Source organism: Vicugna pacos, chromosome 9 (genome assembly GCF_048564905.1).
Source record: "Vicugna pacos chromosome 9, VicPac4, whole genome shotgun sequence".
NCBI lineage: Eukaryota > Metazoa > Chordata > Mammalia > Artiodactyla > Camelidae > Vicugna > Vicugna pacos.
Genome location: NC_132995.1, coordinates 74355104 through 74379451, shown reverse-complemented (window position 1 = coordinate 74379451; position 24348 = coordinate 74355104). Strand labels below are relative to the sequence as shown.

At 48.0% G+C, this 24348-nt stretch overlaps 1 protein-coding gene across 7 annotated transcripts in view; it reads right to left on the bottom strand.

The window, feature by feature from the left end:
- Window positions 1–24348, bottom strand: part of ABCA4 (ATP binding cassette subfamily A member 4) — a 140641-nt gene that overhangs the window by 48389 nt on the left and 67904 nt on the right. For all 7 annotated transcript variants that reach the window (XM_072968177.1, XM_072968183.1, XM_072968176.1 and 4 more), the window contains 8 exons: window positions 15486–15691; window positions 14669–14845; window positions 12458–12680; window positions 8676–8897; window positions 6643–6847; window positions 4852–4917; window positions 2312–2401; window positions 365–539 (listed from right to left, as the gene is read on the bottom strand). In XM_072968177.1, the coding sequence (XP_072824278.1) occupies window positions 365–539; window positions 2312–2401; window positions 4852–4917; window positions 6643–6847; window positions 8676–8897; window positions 12458–12680; window positions 14669–14845; window positions 15486–15691 (1364 nt within the window). The remainder of the gene's footprint in view (window positions 1–364; window positions 540–2311; window positions 2402–4851; window positions 4918–6642; window positions 6848–8675; window positions 8898–12457; window positions 12681–14668; window positions 14846–15485; window positions 15692–24348) is intronic.

Sequence of the window (24348 nt, the reverse complement as noted above, 5' to 3'; positions counted from 1 at the left end):
GGGGACGGGTCCTCAGCATCAAACACAAGAGACAATCATGTGAGGACCTGGCTCCTGCCTTCACTGAACCGTTACACCTTGGTGACCTTGGGAAAGTCACTCAGCTCTCTGGATGTCCACTTCCCTGATAAACCCACGACTCCACCTCCCTCCCCAACTTCACTTGAGGGTCAATTACAATGATATACGAGTGTAAGCTCTGAAAACTGCAATGTGCTTTACACATTCCTGGGACACAAATACAGAGCATATTTCTGTCATTAAGATTCAGTGGGAAAGAGTAGGCTGCAGCAACAGAGGAAGAATAGAGCCAGAGGATGACAGCACAGAATGGAGACCCCAGCCTCTTTGCCTGAAGACTCACAAGGTAGTGGTTTTCCCTGCTCCATTGTGACCGAGGAAAGCGGTGATCTGGTTTTCGTAGAAGGTAATGTTAAGACGGTCCACGGCTGGCCTGCCGTAGGGCTCAAAAGTCTTCACCAGATTCTTCACACATACTCCAGGAACCAAGCCTGGAAGCTCACGTTCAAAGAAGCAGTCTTGTTGGAGAAAATAAACGTGCTGTAAATACAACGCTTTAACGTACACATTCCCCACGGTTCTTTTTTCAGACCACTGTCTTCTGCCCACGTGGCTTTAGCTATGACCTTTGTAAGGAAGACTATCGAAGAGCAATGGCGACAACAACATCTAACAGTTATTGAGCAGTTACTCTGTGCCAGGCACCGTTTCACGTGCCTTATACGGATTTCCTCATTTCACCCTTCCAACAGCCCTAGGGAGGTAGATTCTACTGTGCCCATTTCTCCAGGGGAAGAAACCTAAGACACGAGACATCAAGAGTCTCACCAAGGTCACACAGCTGACGAGTGGCAGACCTGGGGTCAGAACCCAGACAGCACTCACTGTCTGTAAGGAGAGCAAGCCCTACGCTCACCTTCAGCCCCAGGCCTGCGCTTCTGACTCATTTCCTCATGGATTCCTCGTAACAGCTCAGGCTCCTCATCTTCTTCCCCAAACAACCTTTTCCTTCAGACTCTCCTATCTCCAAGCTACCATTCTCCTAGTCACCTTGGCTCAAATCTTTAAGTCAACTCCGAGTAAAGCTGACTTTTTGCTCCTCAGAACTCCAGACCTTCTCCAGTTAACTGGGGAGGGCAGTCCACTCCTTCTCAACCCTGTCCCTCAAACTCTGTCCCTCTGCTGATCTCCTCCCACACTCCCCTCCGGCACAGACCCTCATTACCGGATGTCCACGTCTCCCTGGCCTCCAGTCTCTCCTGCTCTAGTTCATCCTATACAGAACTGCTTAATCTGTCATCTTAATATTGTAGTTCTGAGCACTTACTCCCCTGCAAAAAAAGTCTCAGTGCTTCTTCTCTCTGTGCCTCCTGACCTCGCCTATAACTCAGGTGGGGCCAGTCCTTAGCCTCCTGCTCCCGGTCTTGGAATTCTACTCTGGGAGAAGGGTCTTCCCACAGGCTCGGCTGACTGGAAGTCAGCTCTCTTAGGAGCCACGGGTCTCTGACCTAGCTTTGTGAAATGGTGCCTGGGGTGGGCCAGAGGAATGGAGGATGGACCCTTTCCTGCAACACCAGGCAGAGTCCAGAGGCCATGCTGCCTCTCTAAGCCCGGGGTAAGGACAGCAAGAGGACTTTAGCATCCACAGAGAGATTCTAGAGGAATGTATGTGCTTAGGAGTAGAGAATATGGGGAGAAGTTCAGCACTGGTTCAAGAGGGAAGGTAAGGGAGGCAAAGGCCAGGGGAACACTTGCAGACTTAGCCATGAGTTGAGGAATTATTAAGTAACTTCCAGGGTCAAGAAAGGCTTCTGATGGCTTGAATGAATGGGCTTCCAGATTTGTAAACCGCAAGTGAAGCACAGTCAGCTCCACTAGACTCTTTCCCTCTGGGCACAGAAGCATTTATTTTTGTCTTTCCTTATAGCTCATATCCGCTTTAAGTCCCAGTGACCCAAGTTATTGTTCTTGCTAAATCCTCGGAAGTCAGCACATTTGTGCAACTCACTTGGGGTTTGCCTAACAAGGGCACAAACACCCCACATACTTGGGATCTGCTTTCTCCAGGAAACGTGTGTTAATGTCTGGCTGGACCCACCATTCTGCACATGTGCAGCTGGGCCCTTGAGAAGCTGTCAGATTTAACCCTTGTCAGTGGAGACGGTAAGTTTCCCAGGCTCCACTTCACCCCAGGCATGAGGTGCTTTGCTCTGGCGCTTTGCAGTGTTCTGAGACTTTTCCTTGCCTCTGCTCTGCATTCTTTATTGAGGTGTTTGTTTGTTTGTTTTACCTTTTATTCCCTCTGGGTGTTCCGGGTCCTCCATTTCCTCTGTTACAGGTTCCGTTTTTTCCAGGGCCCTTTCTTCTCTGGTCGAACACCCTGCACCAACCAGAAGCCACTGTTACTCTCCTGGTGAGAACTGAGAATCAGTAAAGGGAGGAAAGGAGGCGAGAAGAGGGGGGAGCAGAGTTTCCTACCATAGCTGGAAAACACCGTTCTCAGAAGGCCAAGTTGGCACTCCCAGCATCAGCCCCAAGGAGGGCTCCGCCCGCCTCTGACCCGTGGGTCTGTGAGGTTCCGACAGTGGCCTGCAGGGCCTCCCAGCTGCCCAGAGGGAGTTTTGTAACAGAAGTTTCACTCACCATCCTACCACGCCAGGAGGGGCCCACAATGTCAGAAATTGTGATTAAACAGAAAATGAAGAAAACCAGGATTGATTTTGAAATGGGTTAATTTTCTTTAGCTCACCAACTTTTCCCTCCAAGCCAACACATCAAAGTCATGGTGAACCTGGAGTAAAAGTCCGTTCAAGCTGCTATGATGAGCAGCCAGATTGAAAAACGGTTTACCTGAGAAATCTGCTTTTATGGGTATTCATGTATTTGGGGCTTAACACCAGGGTTGAGCCTCACTGACACACAGGCTTGTGCAGATTGTGAATTGTGGTGCAAACACACACACATTCTCACACTCACACATACTCTCTCACATACAGCCCCCCACCCCCTGCACAGAGGCACTTTGGCTCTCAGTTTGCAAGGACGGCAGGACATCCTGGAAGGGGAAGAGGAGCAGAGGAGGGAGCCAGCCGCAGAGGAAAGCAGGGGCAGGAGGAAACCACTGCTGCCAAGCGTCTACAGGTCTGGCCTCGCATGCACACACGTGGGCAGGGTGAATTTTTAACGCAGCAGCCAGCCAGGGCTTCTCTCTGTCCACACTGCCCTCGGTAGATTTTCAGGCCGTGTGGTGCAGTTGTAAGTCATGGGCCTGGTGGTCAGGGACCCGCCACCGCCCGTACGTCTATTTCTGTTTCCTGAAGGACTTTTAGATCTACTGCCCGCAATTTCTTTGGTCTCTTCCCTTGCCATCTTACTGCACTAACGTGTAATAATGAAACAGCAGGAGGAATATTCTTCCAGTCATTGGAGTGAGTTCCTGGCCAGAAAATATGTGTCCCAGTTCAAGAGTTTATCCCAAGTGACCAACAGGAACTTGAGTGAGACAGTGGATATCTCTTGGGCTCCGTTCCTTCACTGTGAAAGGAGGGGGTCAGGTGGGAAAACTCAGCTCTTCCGATTTTAGAGAGATTTAGGAACCTACTTCAGTCTAGCCTGTGAGACAGGTGAAAAATATTTGGCTTTTGCTGGCAAAAATATTATGTGACTCATTTTTGAAGGAATACATTTGTCTTGAGATTTTTTTTTTTTTGAGTGGCAGAATATCTGCTGAGATCACAGAGGGAAAACTGCCCACAAATCCTGGTATTCACTGAAATTGGAAACATTCCAGGAGCAAACTTCTGTGTTGAAAACTCCCATTTGCGTTGTAACTTTATTACAGCAGACATTTAAAAGGTTACAGATAGACAAGACAGACAAATCGACATACAAAAAAAAAAAAAAGCCTGAGCTGTTGAAGTGCTGTTTGCTTGAACCATAAAAAAAGAAAGTCTCCCCCTGCCCCCCAGCCACCCAAGCCCTTAAAGGCCCTAGGCCAGTCCCCTAGAGAAAGCAAACCACCTGTCCTAGTGCTGAAAGGGCAAATCCTGGCCCAGGCCCAATCGTACAAAGCAAAGAGCAGGCAGGTGAGGAACAAACAGTTTGGAAAGTACTTCCTTGGCTTCCAGAAACTCCTAGCTCTAGGGGAGTCCCCTGCTCCCAGCTCCGGGATTTCTCTGCCGCCTCATGCCTCACAAGAGTCTGTGGTTTCCCCTACTTCTTGGCCTCCTGTCCTGTTCAGGAGGAGAGGCACGTTTTATCTATGATGCCTTCTGGGCCACAGTCCGTTTAGCCCTCTTCCCCAGCCGCAAGAGAGACCAACACTAAGAGAGTCTGGGGATACTTGCCTGGAAGATCAGGGCTTTGCCCCAGCCTCCGCATGGGCCCTTACCTTGGGAGAATAAATTCAATTGTATTTGAAGAAGTGAAGAGAAATAAAGAAGCAAAAGAGGGTAGGCAGCAGATGAATGCAAAGGCACTTTGTGAGTCTCTGGATCTGTTTGCTTTAAATGAGAAGCTGCAAAAGTCATTTGCACCCTGAAGTGGTTTAGCCTCTTACTAGTGCAATTTACTCCACTGGGCACAACCTGTACAGGACGCAAGGGTTTACCAATGCTCTGCCACTCACCCTGGCCCAGTGACTCAGAAAAGGTGGGCTACCAGAGGCTGCACCGAGGAGCAGAGCCCCCAGGGGACAGCTAACCAACCAGGAACTGCACGCTTCGTGTAAGAGCCATCTCTACAGCCACACACATCCCATGCATATCCAAAGGGGTGGATTTCAAACGTTTAAGGTTTTTTTTTTTAATTAAAAAATTAAAAAAAACTCACCTTCACCGCCAAGCCAGTAAGACTCTTGTAGAAGGAAGTACCACGGGAGTGGGGTTCCATAGTCCCCTAAAAATAGACAGGCATAGAAAAGGCTAAGCAGTTTCACCCACCAGCTCCGTCAGACCTGGAATTTGTCCACCTGCACCGTGGATTACGGCGATAGGTATTTACATCTCGTACGCAGTGCACGGCTTTCCATGTGCTTCCTCCAGGACTACTCCTTCCAACGTGGTTTAATTCAAAAGGTCATGTTTCAGGGAGTGAACCCAACAACACTAAGACTGATGATCTTGGCTGACGTTAGTTTTCCAAGAAAACATTTCATTAAAGAATTAAAGCACGCCTTTTTCCAACAGTTACCCAATAATAATGATGATGACAATCATTAACATTTGTTGCATGCTCTTTCTGTGTCAGACATTACTGTGAGCACTTCCCATGTGCTAAATAACTCACTCCTCAACACAACACGAGCGGATAGGCAGCACTACTGTTCTCATGAAGAAGGAAGTTAAGGCACACTGAGTTGGAAGCATTTGCCCAAGGGCACAGCTAATTGAACAGAGGTACGGCAATTCCAACACAGGTATTTTGATTCTAATACCACTGATCTTAGCCACCCCATTCTACTGGGTCTGTCTGGGTTTCAAGGGAAATACTCCCAAACTCCTAGTCCAGTTCTCTTAGCAGGCTTTGCTCCTGTGAATGTTGATTCTGCGAGAACACTATCTTTGTTTAATAATTATCCTGTGTTTCATGGGCAAAGCTAGACGGTAAGCTCCTCAAGGGCAGGTCTATACATTGTTATGTAATGTTTCCATTTTTCATTTGTCTCAAGATTTTTTTTAAGTTTCTTTTTTGATTTCTTCTTTGACTTATTGGTGAAGCAATAGCATGTTAGTTAATCTCCACATATTCGTGAATTTTCCAGTCTTCTTCAAGTAATTAATTTCTAGTTTCATATCACTGTGGTCAGGAAAGATGCCTGATATGATTCAAATCCTCAAATTTTTAAAGACTTTTTTGTGACATTACACACGACCTATCTTGGAAAATGTACTGAGTGCACTTGAGAAACGTGTTTTCTGTTGCTTTTGGATGGAATGTGCTGTGAATACCTGTTAAGTCCGTCTGGTCTAATATATTACTTAAGGCCAACGTTTCCTTACTGATTTTCAGTCTGGATGGTCTGTCCACTGAAGCAAGTGGGGTATTACAGTCCCCCAGTATTACTATATTGCTGTCTATTTCTCCTTCTAAGTCTGTTAATGTTTGTTTTATATATTCAGGTGCTCCTGTGTTGGGTGCATAAATATTTACAAACGTTATATCCTCTGGCTGGATTGGTTCCTTTACCATGATGTAATGGCCTTCTTTGTCTCTTTCTACAGTCTTTGTTTTTAATATCTGTTTGTGTGATATAAGAACAGGTACTCCAGCTTTCTTTTGGCCTCCGTTTGTATAGAATATCTTTCCCCATTCCTTCACTTTCCATCTGGGTGTCTGTACATCTAAATTGCGTTTGTGGTAGGCAGCATATAGATTGGTTTTGGCATTTTAGCCGTTCACTCACTTTATGTATTTTTATGGGAGAATTTAGTCCATTTACATTTAAAGTAATTATTGATAGGCGTGTGCTTACTGCCATTTTAAGCGCTAAGTGTTTTCTATCTGTTTTTGTAGTTCTTCCCTGTTCCTTTCTTCTTCTCTGGCTCTCTTCCTTCGCAGTCTGATGACTTTCTTTATTGGTATGCTTAGTTAGACTTCCTACTTTCTCTCTCGTGTATTTACCTGGAAAAACCTGGTCAAGATACCAGGCAAGCAAACCATAGAGAGCAGCATCCAGGAGCATCATCTTCATGGACATCAGAAAGCTGAATTCATCCCCTTCCGTGGGACTGTTCCCAATGTTGCTCCACTGCAGCCCCAGGCCTTGCTCCTCAAAGCGAGCCAGGTACTCGGTGCCAAACCCAAAAGCCACAGGAGACAGCAGGCTCTACAGTGGGGCAAAGAGGGCATGAAAGATGAGCAGAGGGTCTGTTTTCCCAACCCAACAGAGCCACAGGGTAGGAGGAGGACCAAAAGTGGGTCCAGGTTGTATCCAGGTGTGAGACCACCCCAGGGAGGGGTTAAGGCAGTCTTCCCACTGGAAGATAATTCTGGGAATGCCTCTCAGGCCTCAGGGACACGTGCCCAGTCCCCAGCAGGCCACCTCTCACCTGTCCAATGGAACACGGTTGTGCACTGGGGAAGACAAACACCACATACCATAACACAGCAAAGGATCAAAGGTCCTCATGTTCATCTTCCTTCCTTCCCCCCTTCTTCCTGTCTCTTTCTTAAGATCACACAGTTCTTGGTAGAGCAAAGAAGTTAACTTGAACTGCTTTGTGAGAGTCCCATCACAAGCGTCCATAAAGTCATCCATGTCCTAGGGCAGGCTAGGGGACCAGGCAGGGGATGGGCTCCCAACTTCCTGAGCTCTGTCAGGCTAGAAAAGCCTCAGGTTACATTGACTATCACCTTTTCCCATCTCCAGGCTGGGGATGATCATTTTCTTAGGTTCTCTGTGGAAGCTGAAGTAACTGAATACATGGCATGCAGAAGGAAGACTGAAGAGGAAGTTCCCCAGTCAAGTCCCTGTGGGTGGTCCCTGGCATGGCAGAAAGCACACAGGCACATGAAGGGGTTGAGTTAGTCCCACTTCCTCTGTTGGGAGGTCTCCCTGTAGTTCGCAGGACCCAAGGTGGGGTTCACAGTATCTCTCTGCAGAAGGAAGGAATTCTCTAGCTATATGTTCACAGAAACTTTTTTGAAAATCTCAGCCCAGCCCTGGTCCACGAGCTGCCAGAACTGCAGCTTCCTGGTGGAGCCACACAGGCAAGAAACTAGCCATGCCTTCAAGGTACCAGCTGTCTACGCAGTATACAGAGATAGCTCTGCCCACGGGCTGAGTCATAAGGATTTCTTGCCCATTGTGATCACGTTAGAAAACTGAGTGCCATAAATTATAGCAGCTAATTTTTACTTAACAGGAGAAATAAAAGGCAGATGCCTGGCAGCACTAGAACTAAGTAAGTTTGAGTCGTGCGAACAGGTTAGACTGAGATCTTCCCCGAGGAGAGGCAAGCAGTGGTCCCTCTCAGCTGCACTGCGCGGAGAACTGTGGACGGGGACGTTCTGGGGGACGAGGGAAACTGCACCCGCAGAGCTCAGAAGCTGTTTAGCCCGGCTAACGAGAGGCTGTAAATGGCTCAGGTGAAAACAATTAGCGAAGGAGAGCGTTGCTGGGAACGAAGAGCCTCTCAGGCAGTCAGAAGCCAGCTTCTGGAGACCTCTCCGGGCAAGAGGATCTGACTCCGGACTGGCTCCTTTCCGCGGCCTTTTCTGAGAAAGACACTGTAGAGCTGCCCCGACTCAAGTCCTTTTGGAGAGAAGCCAAAGCTTCTTAGCTCATGGAAGCATCTTTTTGGACAGAACGGTTACAGGGCAAGCTTCCTCCCTAACGAACCTTCTCAAAAGCTAGGCAAGAAAACCCGAGAGAAATGGGCGTGGCTCTCCTCCTCTTACGGACACACCGAGGGGCCCACGAGCTGAGCGGGCTTTCCGTTCCATCCCAGGGAAGACAATCAAACGGGTCTGGTGAGGAGGAACCATCGGGTTGCTTAGGGTGAAGACTGCTCCCCCGTTTGCACCTGCGCCTTCAAATCTTGTATCCCTTTTAGCCCAAAGGCAAAGTGGATCCACAAGCCAGTCCGTTCAGACTGCCTCCTGCCCCTCAGGTGGAGTGTAGCCTATGTTAGGAGTGAGCCAAGATCCCTCACCACAGCCATCTTCAGGCCGGCCGTCATTCGGTCCTGCCAGGCGAAGCAGAGGATGTGCGGCAGGTAGAGGGTGAAGTAGATGACGCCGCTGCAGGCTGCGGCCAGGCTGGCCCTGGAGAATAAGGTGCTGAGCAGGAAGCACTGCATGATCGTAGCGGTGGAGAAGGCCAACAGGAACAGGAAGAGGATGAACGGGTTGCTGTAGTGTAGGATCCTTCCATGCTGAAAGCAAAGAGGCCACTTGAGTCAGTAATTTCCACCCACGTCCAGGGGCGCCATCCCTCTCAGGGGTGACCTCTGGGCTGTGATTCTGGGGCCTTCAGGAGCCCTCTGCCCCAGAGGAGTCTCTCCCACCAGCCTGTTGCTGGTGTCTGAATTTCCACACTGAAGACTCAATGTGTTGAGTTCTGTAATTCTAATTATGTCATTTTTCCCTAGGAGGGTAACACATGAAGCTGCCTGTCTGTACTGAGTAATTATTATGTGCTCAGTAAGCAGATCCTTGGTGGGAAGGGCATGGTGTGGAGAAATAAGCATGGAGCAGGGGAGGAAGATCTGCACAGGGGTTTTGGAGCACCAGTGGTTCCTGGGATACACTGAGCAGATGAGGAACAAAAGAGGGAGATGGGACACCACCCTGCAAGCCTTAACATCCGCCTGGGCCTGGCCTTCTAACTCAATCGTTTGTACTTATATTCTGAGATTTGCCTCTCACATGGGTGAAAATGCCAGTAATTAATCCACATTGCTTGGAAGTGGATTAGTCCTCCACACCCATAATAACTTCATAGAACCTGTGGGCAATATTCAGTATCTTTCACATTAACTAGAGGGTCAGTCACTTTGGCTGTATAGAAAGTAGGCCCAAATTAGCTATTTGTAGTAAGTGAGCTGCTGCCCAGTTGCATTAGAGGATAAACTGAAATGTTCGGATTTATCAGGTTCTCTTCTGTCATAGGCAGCCTGCGAGGATTTTCACACTTTGTACATAACTCCAAATACATGTAGATCAACCTGTTCTTTTCTTGGGAACATAAAGGCCAAAATTGGTTCTTCTCTTGAATTGATTCGATTAATTAGTGGTGGTGCCCTGAAGCATTAGGTTTCTCTCAGTAGAAAAGAGACACCAATTAGCAGTGTCTGTAAGGGGCCTGTAAGAGCTGAGAAGGACGAATGTGCCACTCATCTCCTGCTGCTACCATTACTTCTTGGTTCACGCGCTCACGCCTGCCAGGCACTGACAGAATGGATCCAAAAATGAAATAAAGCAAGTGGCAAAGGAGGTAGAAGAGAGCCATGCTTAACTGGAAGCAAGCTTCGAGGAAATCTGAGTACAAGTCAAGGTTGAGACTCAGTGTTCCTGATTCTGTATCACCCTGGGAAACCTAGTTCTTATCCTTAATCACACACACCTGGTAAAAGCAAGTCCAGGGCTGAACATGCGGCTTTTGGCTGACAGGACTTCAGGATGGTTGTTGCTGTTCTCAGAAGAATGAAATCAATTTTTACCCCAGCTCAAAGTCCTACAGACTTCTAAGCTACCTGATTTCTCATTGACTTAAGGCAGAGATGAAAGTCATTTGGCTAATCCAACAATTTCACTGGCCTTGGCTCCTTCTACAGACTACTTTTCTTTTTCATTCTTAGTAGTGTGAGTAACAATGAAACCTTCCCATTGTCCCAGGTTCCAGCTTCTTTCCTGCATAGTTGAGGTGGGAAGGAAGGACAGGGGAAAGATGAGAGCGTCATTCAAAGGAAAACCCTATTGTGTTGTGGAAAGCTCTGTTTCCGCAACCACAAGAACAAAGTCTGGTTCCCACAAGGAGAAACCCCTTTGTGCAAGTGACTCTCGGCAAACATTCTTTACCTCACGTCCTAAAAGCTTTGAAGTCCTAATACCCATTCCTAGGGAGGCAACTCTCAATGCCACTTATTAGCAACAAATCTTAGGCCATAATAAGATATCGCGCATGTTTATGCATTTTACATTAGTCAGATGCTCATGCATTTTGACTCCTTCAATTCTGAGGACACAAAATTTCTCACTAGTGAGGAAAGGAGCAGAATGAAGAAAGGGAAGGAACAAGGGATCCCTAGAGGAAGACAGGCTGCTCAGCTTCTGCCCACCTCTCTGTAGAATTCCGGGACCCTTTGTGTATTTAAAGCCACACCTCAGTCTGGTCAGATTGAGCAGATGGACCCCTACATCAGCACTGGTTTTCACAGGGCTCTAGCACGGGGTTTGACTAAGGCCACAGCTCGCTGACTCTCAGTGCAACACTGAAACCAAAACCCTTCAGACTTAGTACACTTTACTACAAAGAGCAGGGGCAGGACTGGGCTTAACTGGATACGTGTTGGTTGGACAGGCTATGTGATGGAACATCCTTGGATCAGGTAGGCACCAGGTATGGTCCAGCATAAGATGGGACACACTTAGCCAGAGTCTGTGGGTCAGCACACATGTTGCTTAGTGCAAGGGGCACTTAATATGATGACAGTAAAGAGGCAGAACAAGCTTGATGACACTGTATCAGGGGCTTGCAAAGCCTGAAGTCTAAAGCTTATACCAGGAGTATCACTCAGCCATAAAGAACAGTGAAATAATGCCATTTGCAGCAACGTGGATGGGCCTTGAGATTATCATACTAAGTGAAGTAAGTCAGAGAAAGATACCATATGATATTGCTTATATGTGGAATAAAAAAAAGATACAAATGAACTTATTTGCAAAACAGAAATAGACTCACAGACAGAAAACAAACTTATAATTACCAAAGGGGAAAGTGGAGGGAGGAGGGATAAATTAGGAGTTTGGGATTAACACACACACTCTACTGTATGTAAAACAGACAACCAGCAAGGATCTGCTGTATAGCACAGGGAGCTGTACCCGATATCTTGTAACAACCAAAATGGAAAAGAATCTGAAAAATATATACACAACTGAATCACTTTGCTGTACACCTGGAACTAACACAGCAGTGTAAATCAACTACACTTCAGTTAAAAAAATAAAGCTTATACCAAATCCTATCAAATAAATACAAAAAACGACCTTAATTTGTGTCCTATCATTCAACAAGTACAAAAGATCATCTTTTGTGGAGGAGCTAAACAGAAAGCAGAGCCGTGCATTATGACATAAGACTTTATTTCCAAGTCAAGCTTTCAAGGGAGCTGCAGGTTTGCAGAGGACGGACTTAAGTGAGCTGCTGTACCTGTAAACTGAGACAGGATGGACTCCAAATTCCGTCCTTTAAAACAGAGGTCTTGGAGATTTTTCAGGCAGCAGAATGTTCTTTGGTCAAGCCGTGAATAGTGTGACCATGGTGGTAATTAATAAACATTCTAGATCTCCTTTCCTAATACACTGAAGTCTTCCCAGGTGACGGATGGGACAGTAATCCCAGGAAAACACTTTTTGGATTCACTTCTTTTTTGTTTGAAAAGAGAGAACATTTTACACGTAGCATCACCCTGTGCTGGGCTCTGCTAACAGCAGCTTCTCCAGGTGGTTCGCAAATGGGGCTGGATAATCTACGTAGAGTGTGGCTCCCAGGCAGGAAATGGGAGCAGGGAAAATGCTACAATATAGTGGCTCCTCGGGGAGGATTTTGTCTCTCTGAGTGTCTTCTACCTTGGCTGAAGTGGCTCGGCAGCTACGTGTCGTGCTATCTTTGGTTGCCAGATGACTAATCCAGGCACAAGTTCATTAACAGGAGGGAAGTGGGAGGAACAAAACTATTCAAGATTTTCTTGACCTTCTCCGCCTGGCTTACCATGATGAATACTGTCAGGAGGCAGATGCTCATCAGCATAATAGAGAAGCTGTCCAGGAACCAGGTACACCAAATCACTGTGTTGGAGACACCCTGATTTTTCAAGGTCTCCTTCAGTCTCAACTCCTTCTCCAAGACGATGCTCTTTACAGTCATGGAGACAGAGTAGATCCAGGCCAGCACCATGAAGATAGGGAAACAGCGGTTCAGGATGATCATAAAACTAAAGCAAGAGAGAGAAGCAGAGTAGTAGACTGTCCTGTGCCTGGTGGAGGGGGAGCAAGTGTTTGTTGAGAACAAAGCCCAGGTGGAGGGAAAGGCAGAAGAATCGCCACTGGGTGTTCAACGGACTTGAATCTTTTAATACATTGCACTTTGCCCTGAAGGGTTACGTTGCCTTTAGAGCAAGATGGTAGCCTTTTGGTTAGCCTAGATGAATGTTCTGTGAGTAAAATGTATAAGTAAAATTAGACTATGTATGTTACACAATATAGGCATTCTTGTAAGATCTCAGGTAGCTTTTTGGTTAGTCCAGATGAATGCTCTATAAGTAAACTATGCAAGTAAAATCATACTATGTGTGTTACCTAGTATAGACCTCGTAAGATCTCACGGGAAAGGACTACAGACTTGACGATGTGGAATATGCCTGGAGTAGGTAGGTATAAGCTAACTAATACTGAAGTCCAGAAGGTGGACAAAGGGAACTGGTGGTGGTGAGAGCAATAATTGGACTCCCCAAGGGGTCAGCATTGTCTACCCTGGAGGATCAAACCCCAGTTACACAGGGAGCGGCACAAAGCGACTAATCAGTGTGGCACTTTCAGAGGCAACTGACCCATCAGTAAACCAACCAGTGACTCGGCAGTCACCAACCCCACAGCCCTGTCCCAGTGGAGTGTATCCACGGGTGTTCCGTCTGGAATGACTCTACTGTGAACTTCATGTATGTTTTCCCTGTGCTCGGTGTGCTAGTAAAGCCCTTGAGATTATTATCCACTGGAAACTACTGGGTGTCACGGGCAGGGCCCAGTTCCAGCATGGGAGGGTTTCTCTCAAGATGGCCCCAGGGAGGCTGAATTCTGAGGCTAAATTCACAAGCCTTCTGAGATGGGCCACCAGAGGGCTCTCCCACACTGAATGGCCAGAATTCTTGCTGCCTCCTCACTCCCTACTTCACTTCCCTGCCAGTCACCTCTATTCTGATCTTAAAAGTGGAACCGGGCTTTTGGCTGGGCTCCACTTCCGATCTCTGCCTATTGTCCAAACCCAAACCGACTGCAGAACAGGCCTGCTATCCCTTCTATTTTCCTGTAGAGCTGAGGAACGAGAAGCGATCAGACCAAGGTGTTATGCCCACACTGGGCTTTATTCTACTGCCTTGCCAGCTGGCAATGCGACTCTTCCTCTCTGCAGGCTGTATCCCTCTCCTCCCCGAACCCCGCAGACACACACATACATTATGGTGAACATCTCAGTTTTTATTTTTTTTCCCTAAGAGTTGAGTCCCTAAGTCAACTGTAGATCTCTGCTGCTGTCCTGGGAGCATTTCTGTCCATCCACCATGGTAAGTGAGCCCTCCCAGCCCCTCTTCCTCTTTGTCCCTCTCTCTACCACCCCCCAAATGCACTTTCAGAAAATAGTAGGCTACTTGCTTAGCTTGCTACTGGCCATCACATGCACAGGCCTGGGAAAGGCGGTGGGCAGGGAGGGAGGGCCCAAGCTCATCCAACACATCCCTCTACCTTTTCATTAAGCACACATCATGGGAATGTTAATTAGGGATGGAGCTGCATTATTCCAAGGCTCCTAGGAACCGGCCCTACTTGTGATGCAGAGTCCTAATTTGCTGATTTGGCAATCACTGGGCAAACACTGACCTGAACCCTTCCACATACCAAACATACTACGTAGTGGAAAATTTAAAAGCCTTTGTCCCCTCCCCCAACCTCACTTCCCTGCTTTAATTTTCACCTTCCCTTTTCTACCCACAACACCAACTCCTTTCTCCACTTTACTTGTCCATCGGGCCCTGCCTGGAGGGAGCCGGGGAGAAGCAGGCTCCTCAGTCAGAGCTCGATTCTCCTCGAGCTGGCCCCAGGCCCCAGGTTGTTTTCCAAAAAGATTGAAGCCTGGGGAGCACCCCTTCCCTGCCCCACCCCAGCAGCCTGGTTAGCTTGTCCGGGAGGGGGACTAGGACCCTGGACTCACGAGTCATCCACGAAGCAGGGGTAAGGCATCTGCTGGAGATAGATTCCAATTGGAACCTCAGCCTGGGCCTGGCTCCTCGTGATCCCCTGTTCAACCATGTCCTGCAGATAGGCAAACCCTCCCCAGATGTACCGGAAGTCTTCCACGGGGTCAGCTCTGGGGCCAGAATCCCAGTACCTAAGAAGAAATCAGAGGAAGGGACACAGGATGCAAATGGGAACAGACAGCTCACCCCCCCTCACAAGGGTGAGGGGATTCGGTACTCACGCTCCGAAACTGCCCCCTGAACTCTTTCACACTATCCGATTCTATTTTCCAGTTCACAGTTTAAGTCTCAGTTATGAATATTAGCTTCTAATTGCTTTCATTCAAGGACTCTCCTCTGAGCTTTACAAAATATCTTATTCCCTCTGATTTAACTTAATTTTATTGATTTATAGGCTCAGTCCAGTCTCAATCCCCTACTCTGTACCAAATGCAATTTTCCAGTGACTTTGCTGAAACCTCATTTGCAGAATCTCTATGTGAAGATAATTTAATACCTAGAGATTTTTGCCTCCAAACTACGTGAAGGCCAGCCAGGGACAAGTGCTGAGTTGAGAGGGTGAAGGCAGAGTAGCTGAGCTCTCCTGGTCCCGCCAACCAGCAGGGCCAAGTGGCTAGCTTAGTGGTTCGACACCAAAGTGTTTCTGTGCCTTTCCAAGTATCCTTCTGCCCCAGGAGGAGACAGATGGCCTGAGCACACAGGAGCCCCCTTTCCTTGCCTCACACTTCGTTGGGGATGCCCAGGGTCTTCTGAGATCGCCTGAAACATCACCTGTCTTTGATCTTATTGGTCTTCTCCACCACGTCTATGTCCATTCGGATCTTGTACTTCACGTGGGATGGCAGGGAGCTGGTCCAGGGATACATGTCCGGGAATACCACACCAGCCCAGAACCTGTTTTCCTCCAGCAGAGACAGGGCTCGTTGGGTGAGCTGAAATTCATCATCGTAGCTTTCAAACTTATCCAGGATCAAGCACTGCAGATAATCACAAAGACTGAAACAGTCTGAGGGATACCAACCACAAAGACTCAACTGCAAAAAAAGACAGAGGATCAGGGCTGCTGCCCCAGGGGATGGGTCAAAGGCAAGGAGACCTATAAACTTACTGTTTGCTTAACTTTGGGTCTGATGTCAATTTCTAGTGTGTCTAGATTTGGGGGTGAAAGGGGGGCTTAGAAAAGCTGACTCGCTCTCATCCCTAAAGATCTAGTGCACTATTGGGCTGTCCAAACACGCAAGTCGTCAAAATGACAAAAATGCTCACAGCTCTCCCTCCCCAGCACGGGGAGTCAAGGGAGCGGGGTCACATCGGATACAGGCTGCTTTGAAGATCAGAAAGCCTGCCGATTAAAGAGTTTTAAAGAGAGAGAGAAACAGTCCCAGCGGTGAACCTTCCTGCCTCTCTGCAAACACACAAGGATGGCCAGCTGAGGGAGGAACAGGATGACGAGAGAAAATGACAGAGAGCCAAAATGACCTTGTCAGAGAGATCATTTCCAGCTACAACCTTTTGCCAGATAATGAGGATGGAGGAGGAATTTCCTAACATGTCTTTTTTCTCCCCGGGAAGAGAAAAAAATCATTGCTCACAAAAGAGCAAAACCAAGCCTTTCTTTTAATTTGAGTATTGGGAGTTGTTTTGGTAAAGCTTTCTGTCGTACTCAGATGTGCTTTTGTCCCCTCAACTTCCTATTTCTGTGATACACTAGGGTTATTGTGTCGACGTTTCTTTCTTAGAATGGAACTCACAAGAGGTCAGCTGTCTTGATTAATCTGTTCACGGAATACTTACTGAGAGCCTACAATGTGCCAGAGCTGCTTGGCTCCAGGGTTACAAGGAAGAAAGAAAAAATCTCTTCCAGAAAGAAACTCCAGACCTAAAGAGGGAGAAGGTTGGAGTAAACTAACAGTCAGTACAAGAACGATCAGGTTCGGGTGGGAGCAGGCCCAAGGTAGTCTGGCCGCCCAGCAGAGGGAGGAGGCTAAGTCTACCTGGAGAAGTCCTGGAGGGCTGCCTGGAGGAACAGACTCCTGAGTAGGATGAGAATGAGCAGGAATTAGTCAAGAGAAGAAAGCAGGGGAAAGGTCAGCTCAGGCACAGGGAATAGCTCACGGGATTTTCAGAGGCCTGCAAGAATGGAGCAGTGGTTCCCTTCCTTGGCTGTGCTTTCAAACCACCTCAGAGCTTTAAGAAGATACTTACACTCAAGTCCAACTCCAAACAATGAAATTAGATTTTCAAGAGGCAGGGCAAGGCATCAACATTTTATCAAGTGTTCCCCAGGTCATCCCAGTGTGCAGAGAAGTACGTAGGTGTGCAGAGATGAGTTGTGAGAGGTGTGCACTAGGAAGGGGGGCATGGGGCCCAGATCAGCTGCCCTGCGGGCTTTGCAGGGCTTTCTCTGGGACACAGGGCTTTCCATCCTAAAACCAGTTTTCCTGGCAAACCCTAAAGAAGCCACAAGAAGCCACTGCAGGTTCTAAGCAGGGGAACGACCTATAGGATCAAATCATGTTTCTGAAAGATCACTAGTAGGGGGAAGGGGAAAGCAGGAGGCCCGGTTAGAAGGCTGTGGATGTAACGCAGGCTTAAAGGAACGCATTAACTCCCCCACAGAGCCCGCGAGTTACCTGGAATCCTCACTTTACTGAAGAGGAGACCTGCCAGAGGTCACGCAGCTGGACAGTGGCAGAGTCTGGATTCTCTCCCCCCTTTTCAGCTCCAGGCCCAGACGTCTTCCCCACGCCAGAAGCCACACGTACAGCCTGGTCCGCAGGCCCTCCCTGCGCTCACCACTGTCTTGTAAAATAGGGAAGCACACTGACTCGCCCTGACTTGGCAGCCCAGGGAGCTTAGGCTCACAAAAGCTGAGTTCCCCAAAGTGGCAGAGTAGTTGTCAAACAACTCATTTGATCCCACAGCAGTTACCAGGAGAATGAAGAAGCTAGACAAGCGCACAGATCACCATGACTGATCAGAGAGCCCCGCTCCTGCTGCACTGGGGAGAAGCAGGCCCACACAACTCAGTCACCAAAAACCCCTCACTGCTGAGTCCCACCCGGGGGCGTCAGAGGGTGAACCAGAAGCCTCTTTCTGCTGAGGAGCTGAATTGGAACAAAGTGCTGCGAGCCCCCCCTCCTTGGGCCTTCTGGGCCAAATCGTCCTGCCTCGGGCTCCACATCCTGGGAGCCGGCCCTCTGTAACCGTCTCAGTCTTCTGAACAAAAAGAAAGAAAACGAAAGAAACTTACTTTTCCAGCTGATGTGGGAAAGAGGAACACAGGTAACAAGAAAACCTAGAGTGCCAAGGCCTGGGTGACACCATGCTAAGGAGACGGTTATTTTAAAGGCAACCGGAATTGGTGTTCCTTTAAGAACTACCAGTCACTGAAGTCGCAGAGCTCAGGGCAATGGACAGTTTTCTTTAGTCAGCTATTCTTTTGCAAATAGCCATTGTCCAGACTGCCACTGGCCAGTCCTTTAATGAGATCAAAGACTTAAGTACGCCATGACACTAAAGGTCCTCAATTAATGGTCATTTTTTCCTGAATGGAAATAACGTAGGGCTTGCTATTTTATGATTTTTTTCTCTTTTTTTGTGGGGAGTCTAATAAATAGACTTTCTCCGCAGTCTAAGACCGAGGGCCTGGCTCCCGGTGTGTGCCAGTATTTAACTCAACAACAGCACCGTGGGGACAGAGAGCTGGCAGCCTGCTGCGTGGACAGGGAGACATTCAAGCTGTGTTGCTGGAGCACGTGCGAGAAAAGGAACACTGGCGTCTCCTGCAGGGAGACTTCAGTCTTCTACAGACGGGTAATAAAATAATCTCTCTCTTTCTTTTAAATCAGTTTGTCAAACTTAGGACTACATGTATAGAGTTTTCGTATTGACAAATAAAGGAAATTTGAAAATTAAATTTCTGAAATAAAAAACAAAATTATTTGGGGAGATGGGAATTCTTCGCAGTTTCTTTTAGCTGTCACACACACACACACACACACACACACACACACACACACAGAGAATATTCTTCCAATTACCCCACAGTGTCATAAGGCATTTGGACAGAAGGGGTCCTAGAGGCCGTGTGACCTAATGTCCTTGCTTTACTGTTGAGGAACCTGACGTCAGAGGGCAAAGGGCCTTGCCCAGAGTCAACACAGGTCAGAAGCAGAATGTGAATCCATGTCTCCAGGGGTCAAGCTTGAAGGGTGGTGCTGCACCCTCACGTTGCTCTAAGAGTAAGCCACACCACAACCACAAAGTTGCAGCAACAGGATTCCTAAAGGAGACGGTCTCTTGCCCCGGTCCAGTAGACTAGTAGAACAGAAGTTTCTGCAGCGATGGAAATGTTGTTTCCGCCCTATCCAGTGCAGTAGCCAGGAACCACATACGGCTACTGAGCACTTGAGACGTGGCCAGTGCGTCTGAGGCACTGACCTTCTCACCTTACTTAAATTTATGTAACCACGTGTGGCTCCTGGTTACTGTACTGGTTAGCACAGCTCCAGAGATGGCAAGTTGCTGGAGGTCAGAGGCCGTGTCTTATTCATTTGGTCTCTGGAATAGCATTTCCCTGTGAAAGAGGAACTGAATTAATTTAATTTTAGAAGTCCTGAATGCCGCAAGAAATATAGCTTCACTACGGTGTGTTTTGAACATAATCGTATGCACCCCGGATTCAGATGATAAACTAGGAGAAACTAGTGGAAAGTGAATTTTTGTTATAAAGTTAATGAGATTATAACTCCTATTGAAGCAAGAAAACTAATAAAAACAAATACTTTTTAATAATGTGACTTTCCGAGCAAGGCAGCCGTTTTCTCTGAACTCTCCTTTCGTGTCTTAACGGGAGATCTAAGCGCTGGTGTTTTCGGGGACATTGCTGAGGCCTGCGGTGACGTGGGCCCCAGCCTGGCTGTTTCATCAGGCGGCTGATTCACAGTCACGTTTCCTGCTGCATCCCCCTAGATTGGCACCATGCTACTCTTTGGAAAAACAAAATTGAAAAGGCTCTCAAACATTCATTTCTGCCCGGAATCATGTGATCTGCTTTCAAGGTTGAGTTATCATCCCCCAGTTGGAAAGGGGTACAGGGTAGTGTTTGAACGCCATCTCCACTCTGCTACTTCCTAATTGTGGCCTCTGTTTTCCTGTCTGCAAAATGGAGATATGCCTCCCTCGTAGGTATGTTCTAAGGATCACAGGAACACATTTGGGAAGGGCCAGCCAGTGCCTCTTGGTAAGAATAAAAGCTGAAGATTACTGAAGTTTTACTGTGTCCCCAAAACTGGTCCAAAGGCTTTGCTTGTATTAATCCCTTGAATTCTCACCACCACTTTACGATTATCACTCCAAGCTCTCCTGTGAGGCATAATGAGGTAAAATTCCTCTGGAGTGAGCTGGTATCTTAACCATGTAGGGTGCTAAACTATTTCACAAATAACAAGGACTTGATGAATAGCATTTTTATTACTGTTTTTGCAAAACATCTTGAAAGTCAAAAAAGTCTAGTGGCTTTTAAGCCCCTGCCGGGTTACCTTTCATTCATCATAGTTATTTGTCTGGGGAGGAAGGCAGTTATTTTTTTAAAAGAATGCAGCTGGGAGCACAACCCATCCCCAGCTGATCTACAGCACCTCATCTGGTTAGAACAATGCTATGGACAGAAGCCAAAGCCCCACGTCCACCTGGGCAGGGGGCAGGGGGCAATGGGGTGGGTCCTATCCCACTGGTGTTCACTAGCTTCAGCCATCAGGTGAAAGTCGGACAACTCTACTCAGAGGAAGATCTGATGAAGCTAATCCGGAGCGTCATCCTCACCAAATCTTCCAGGTCAAGGCAGAGCAACTGTGGACGCTGCTTTGGACATGAGTCAGAAGTCCCCGGGTCATCCCCTGAGGTGTGAGTCACAAGGCACCCTGGCATTCTCATGTGGAGGCCACCTGCCTCACAGCAAGGGGCCTCGTTCCCTACTGGTACTTGCTTTGGTCCCCGAAGAGCTTGGCTAATGAGCATGTATATTCATGTGAGTGTGAGCGTGAATGTATATGAGAGGCAACGATGAATGACTAACCTTTAAGCAAAGCAAGATCATAGAGTTTGACATATCTGGTCTGGTCTGATTAGCTTGTAAGTTAAAACAGTTGGTTTTAATGAGGCTGAGGCCACATATATTTATAAAAGCTATTTGGTTCTACACAGAGAAACTGTGTGATCGTGGATGTTAGGGAAGAACACTATAGGTAGGAAAGAACTGGCAAGTGTAAGAGACTCAGCATAAAGCCACTACTGGGAAAATCCAAAGGGCATCTTCACTGATTAGAGAGACAGTGTCTTATGGCCTCAGAGGCAGATTCTGGGCAAATTTTGCAATCAGAGTTCAGAATCATAAAGCGAACCATTACAATGCCCTGTGACAGCCAAAGGCAGTCAAGCAAGAGAAGAGGTTTCCTTGTCTCCTTCAGTTCCCAACTACTGCGGCCAAAATCCGAGTGGCAGGGCCACCACCGTCTGAAGTCCACACCAGTCCTATGGTTTCTCACCAGCAAGCCGAGCTCGCCCTGCGGAAGAGGTGCGGCCCTCCCCAGGGCAGGCAGCTGCGCTCATGACCCCTGGAGAAGGCAGTCATTTGTTTACACAGCTAAATCAGACACCGCCTCAAAAAAGAAGCCACAGTAGCAGCAGGCTTCCTTCTTCAACTGCCACCTCTCCAGCTCTAATTCAAACACATTAAGTAATAGATAAATTAAATTACCTATGAAGTGGGAACCGATGACTAGCAGAGGCAGAGAGAGAATCTCTTCTTCCTGGCACTTGATAATCAAAGGGGTCTGGCACTCTGTGCTGACGTGTTCTGACTGATATCCAGGACATGCCAGGAGGGAGTCTTCAGGGTAAGAAGGGCGCTGCTGCACACTTCAGAGGCTTTGGCTCTACCATCCTGCCTCTCACAGATCTAACTTCCACACTCAGGCTGAGAACAAAGCGTCTGATGAATGTCAATGGAGGCTTCAAGTGGTCCTGCTGGTGTTAATGTAGACACCTGGGGTTCCTTTTGAAAAATGCCAGTGGATGTGGGTAAACATCCCAGAATGAATTTCCTGGCAGATCTAAACCGTAACACTAAAGGTTCGTTTCCCACCGCAGGGAAAACGCCATTGGAGAAAATAGCTCTGGGCAGCGAGAATTGGCCGGGATGGCGAGAAGGAGGCAAAGGCCCTGTGGGGAATTTTATCTAACACACCGGGCGCTGCGGACAGACGTCTGAAATGTTCGACCACGGAGAGTGAGGAGATGCACCGCGACTGAAGGACAAAGGGACAGGAAGGGCACAGCCGTTCAAAAGACCGTTTCTAAAATAAATAAACACAACAGTGACACACATAAAAAGGTCGGGTCGGAGCGCAGAGGCTCCCACCAGGGCATAGCCACCCGGTAGTGCTTCCTGTGCAGTCAGATCCAAGGAAAGGCCGAAAAGCCGGGCTGACGACTGCAGGGGACTGTAGCTCTCAGCGCTGTCTTGTTTAGTCATTCCTACAACTTTGGGAAGTAAGTGTTACCATATTCAAAATAGTTAATAATCAACAGGGCCGGGCACTGACCATGGAAAGCATATTCTGGTCACGAACACCTGGTCCAGCCATGCCGGTGACACTGTCCTAACTGTGGCTCCAGTGACCACCCTTATTTTTCAGGCAGTGGACCAGCGACAGTGCCCCAAATCAGAGCCCAGAGATGAGCGCTGGGGGTGGCGTTCTGCTGCCTTCGGAATGGAGCTGTCACTGGCCAGGCCAGCTGACCCTCCTGGCGCCAGCTCTGGACTCTGCTGCCCCTCTCCCCGGCCCCCGCCCCTGACGCTACAGCCACACCTCTACCCAGCCCGTCTACCTCTCAGGAACCTGGCTCGTTCACACCTCTGCACTTCGCATATGCTCTTCCTTCTGCCTGGAATTATCTTTCTGCCTTGCTTAGCAGGCACATTCGATCTTTAAGGCCCAGCATAAATGTATTTTCAGCTTTAGATTGGCACGTATGGGTGTAAACTTCATGCCACTGCAGCTCCAAGAAGGTAAGTTGGGAAATCAAAAGATAAATAAGATACTTCCAGCCCTTACGGGGTTCACGTCTGTGTGGGTGGGGAGGTGTGTGAAATAATTATCATGTGCTGTGATGGAGGAATACGGTGCACACGAGGAGGCCTGCACACAGGCACTGAGTCCTGAGCGGAAGAAGGGGTCGGCTTGTGCAGGGCGGGAGGCCTGGGCAGCACGATGTCCCGTATGACGTGGAAGAGCCGTGAAGGGACTGGAGGAGCTGGCCTTCACCGACACAGCAGTGAGAAGTCACTGGGGCACTTCAGGCTGGCACGCCATGGCTGGTGAGACTGGGGTTTCATGAGGATCTCACTGGAGGCAGCGCGGGGGCTGAACAGAAGCAGCAAGAGACCAGAGGCCGCGAGACCAGCCAGGAGAGATGGTACAGGCCTCTGTAAACGGGCCATACATGGAGAGGCGAGGAAGGGGGGATTTGGGAGATAATGTGGAGGCTACTTGACAGTCCCTGGAGGATTTGTGGCATTTTGAATTCGTTTCTACTCTGCCAGACTGGATTCTAGCAGTCCCTTGGGGTAGCACCATATTTAACGACATGCTTATCTCTCCCAATAGAATGTGAGCTTCTAGAGGTCAGGGATTCACAGTATTTATTCAGATGTAGGTAGTTCAATTGATGCAAAAACATGAATGACTGCATGAGCGCAAATCTCTTTGGCTTCCTCCTCTAAATCTAGTTATTTCCAAGCAGAAAAGACTGAATCAGAATAGCGTCAGTTACACTGACTATTACAAAATAATTGCTGCCTTCATCCAACTCATTATACAATTCATCCAAACAATACTTACTGAACCCCCTACTCATGTACCCCTTATGGAAGAAGAACTTCCTCTTCAGAGGCTGAGAGGCCTAGATTAGAATCTTGGATCCAGCTCTTACCTCCTATGGTATGTTAGGCAAGTCAGTCTTTGATTCTATAAAATGGTAACAATTATGTCTCTGGGCAGGCAGTCAGGCGTGTTGCATGAGGTGACAAGTAAAAGTGCCCAACACAGTGGCTGGCTCACAGCAAGCTCAAATGCAAGTTCCTTCCCTTCACCCGTCACTTGAGCCCCCAACCCCCAACGTGTGTTCTCCTTCCTCAGCCAATTCTATGTTTCTCAGAGACTGAAGAGGCACAAAATAAGGCCATTGCCCATGATTTGCTTAAGATCCAGTTCACGGCTCTTGAAATAATATTGCTCTCATGGTACAGGCTTTTGCACCCTTCTGACCTCTTCCCTGACTTTTCCCTTGCCCCTTAATGCACATTTGGAGTCAATGAATCAGCAGAAGAAGGCAACAGGTCAGATATTATGCAACAGACGTCTATGCTTTTGACTCTAAAGTAGGTGACATGATCAATAGCTCTGTCTTCTTAATCCTATTAGGCCTGAAAACTACACTCCCTGAGCACGTTCTGGTCGGGTAGTGGTGACATGAAGCCAGGGGCATGCTAGGCACAGAGGAAAAGTAGTCCAAAACAGACCCCTCCTGATCATTCATCAAGAAGATAACCACCGTGTTGATAATAAAG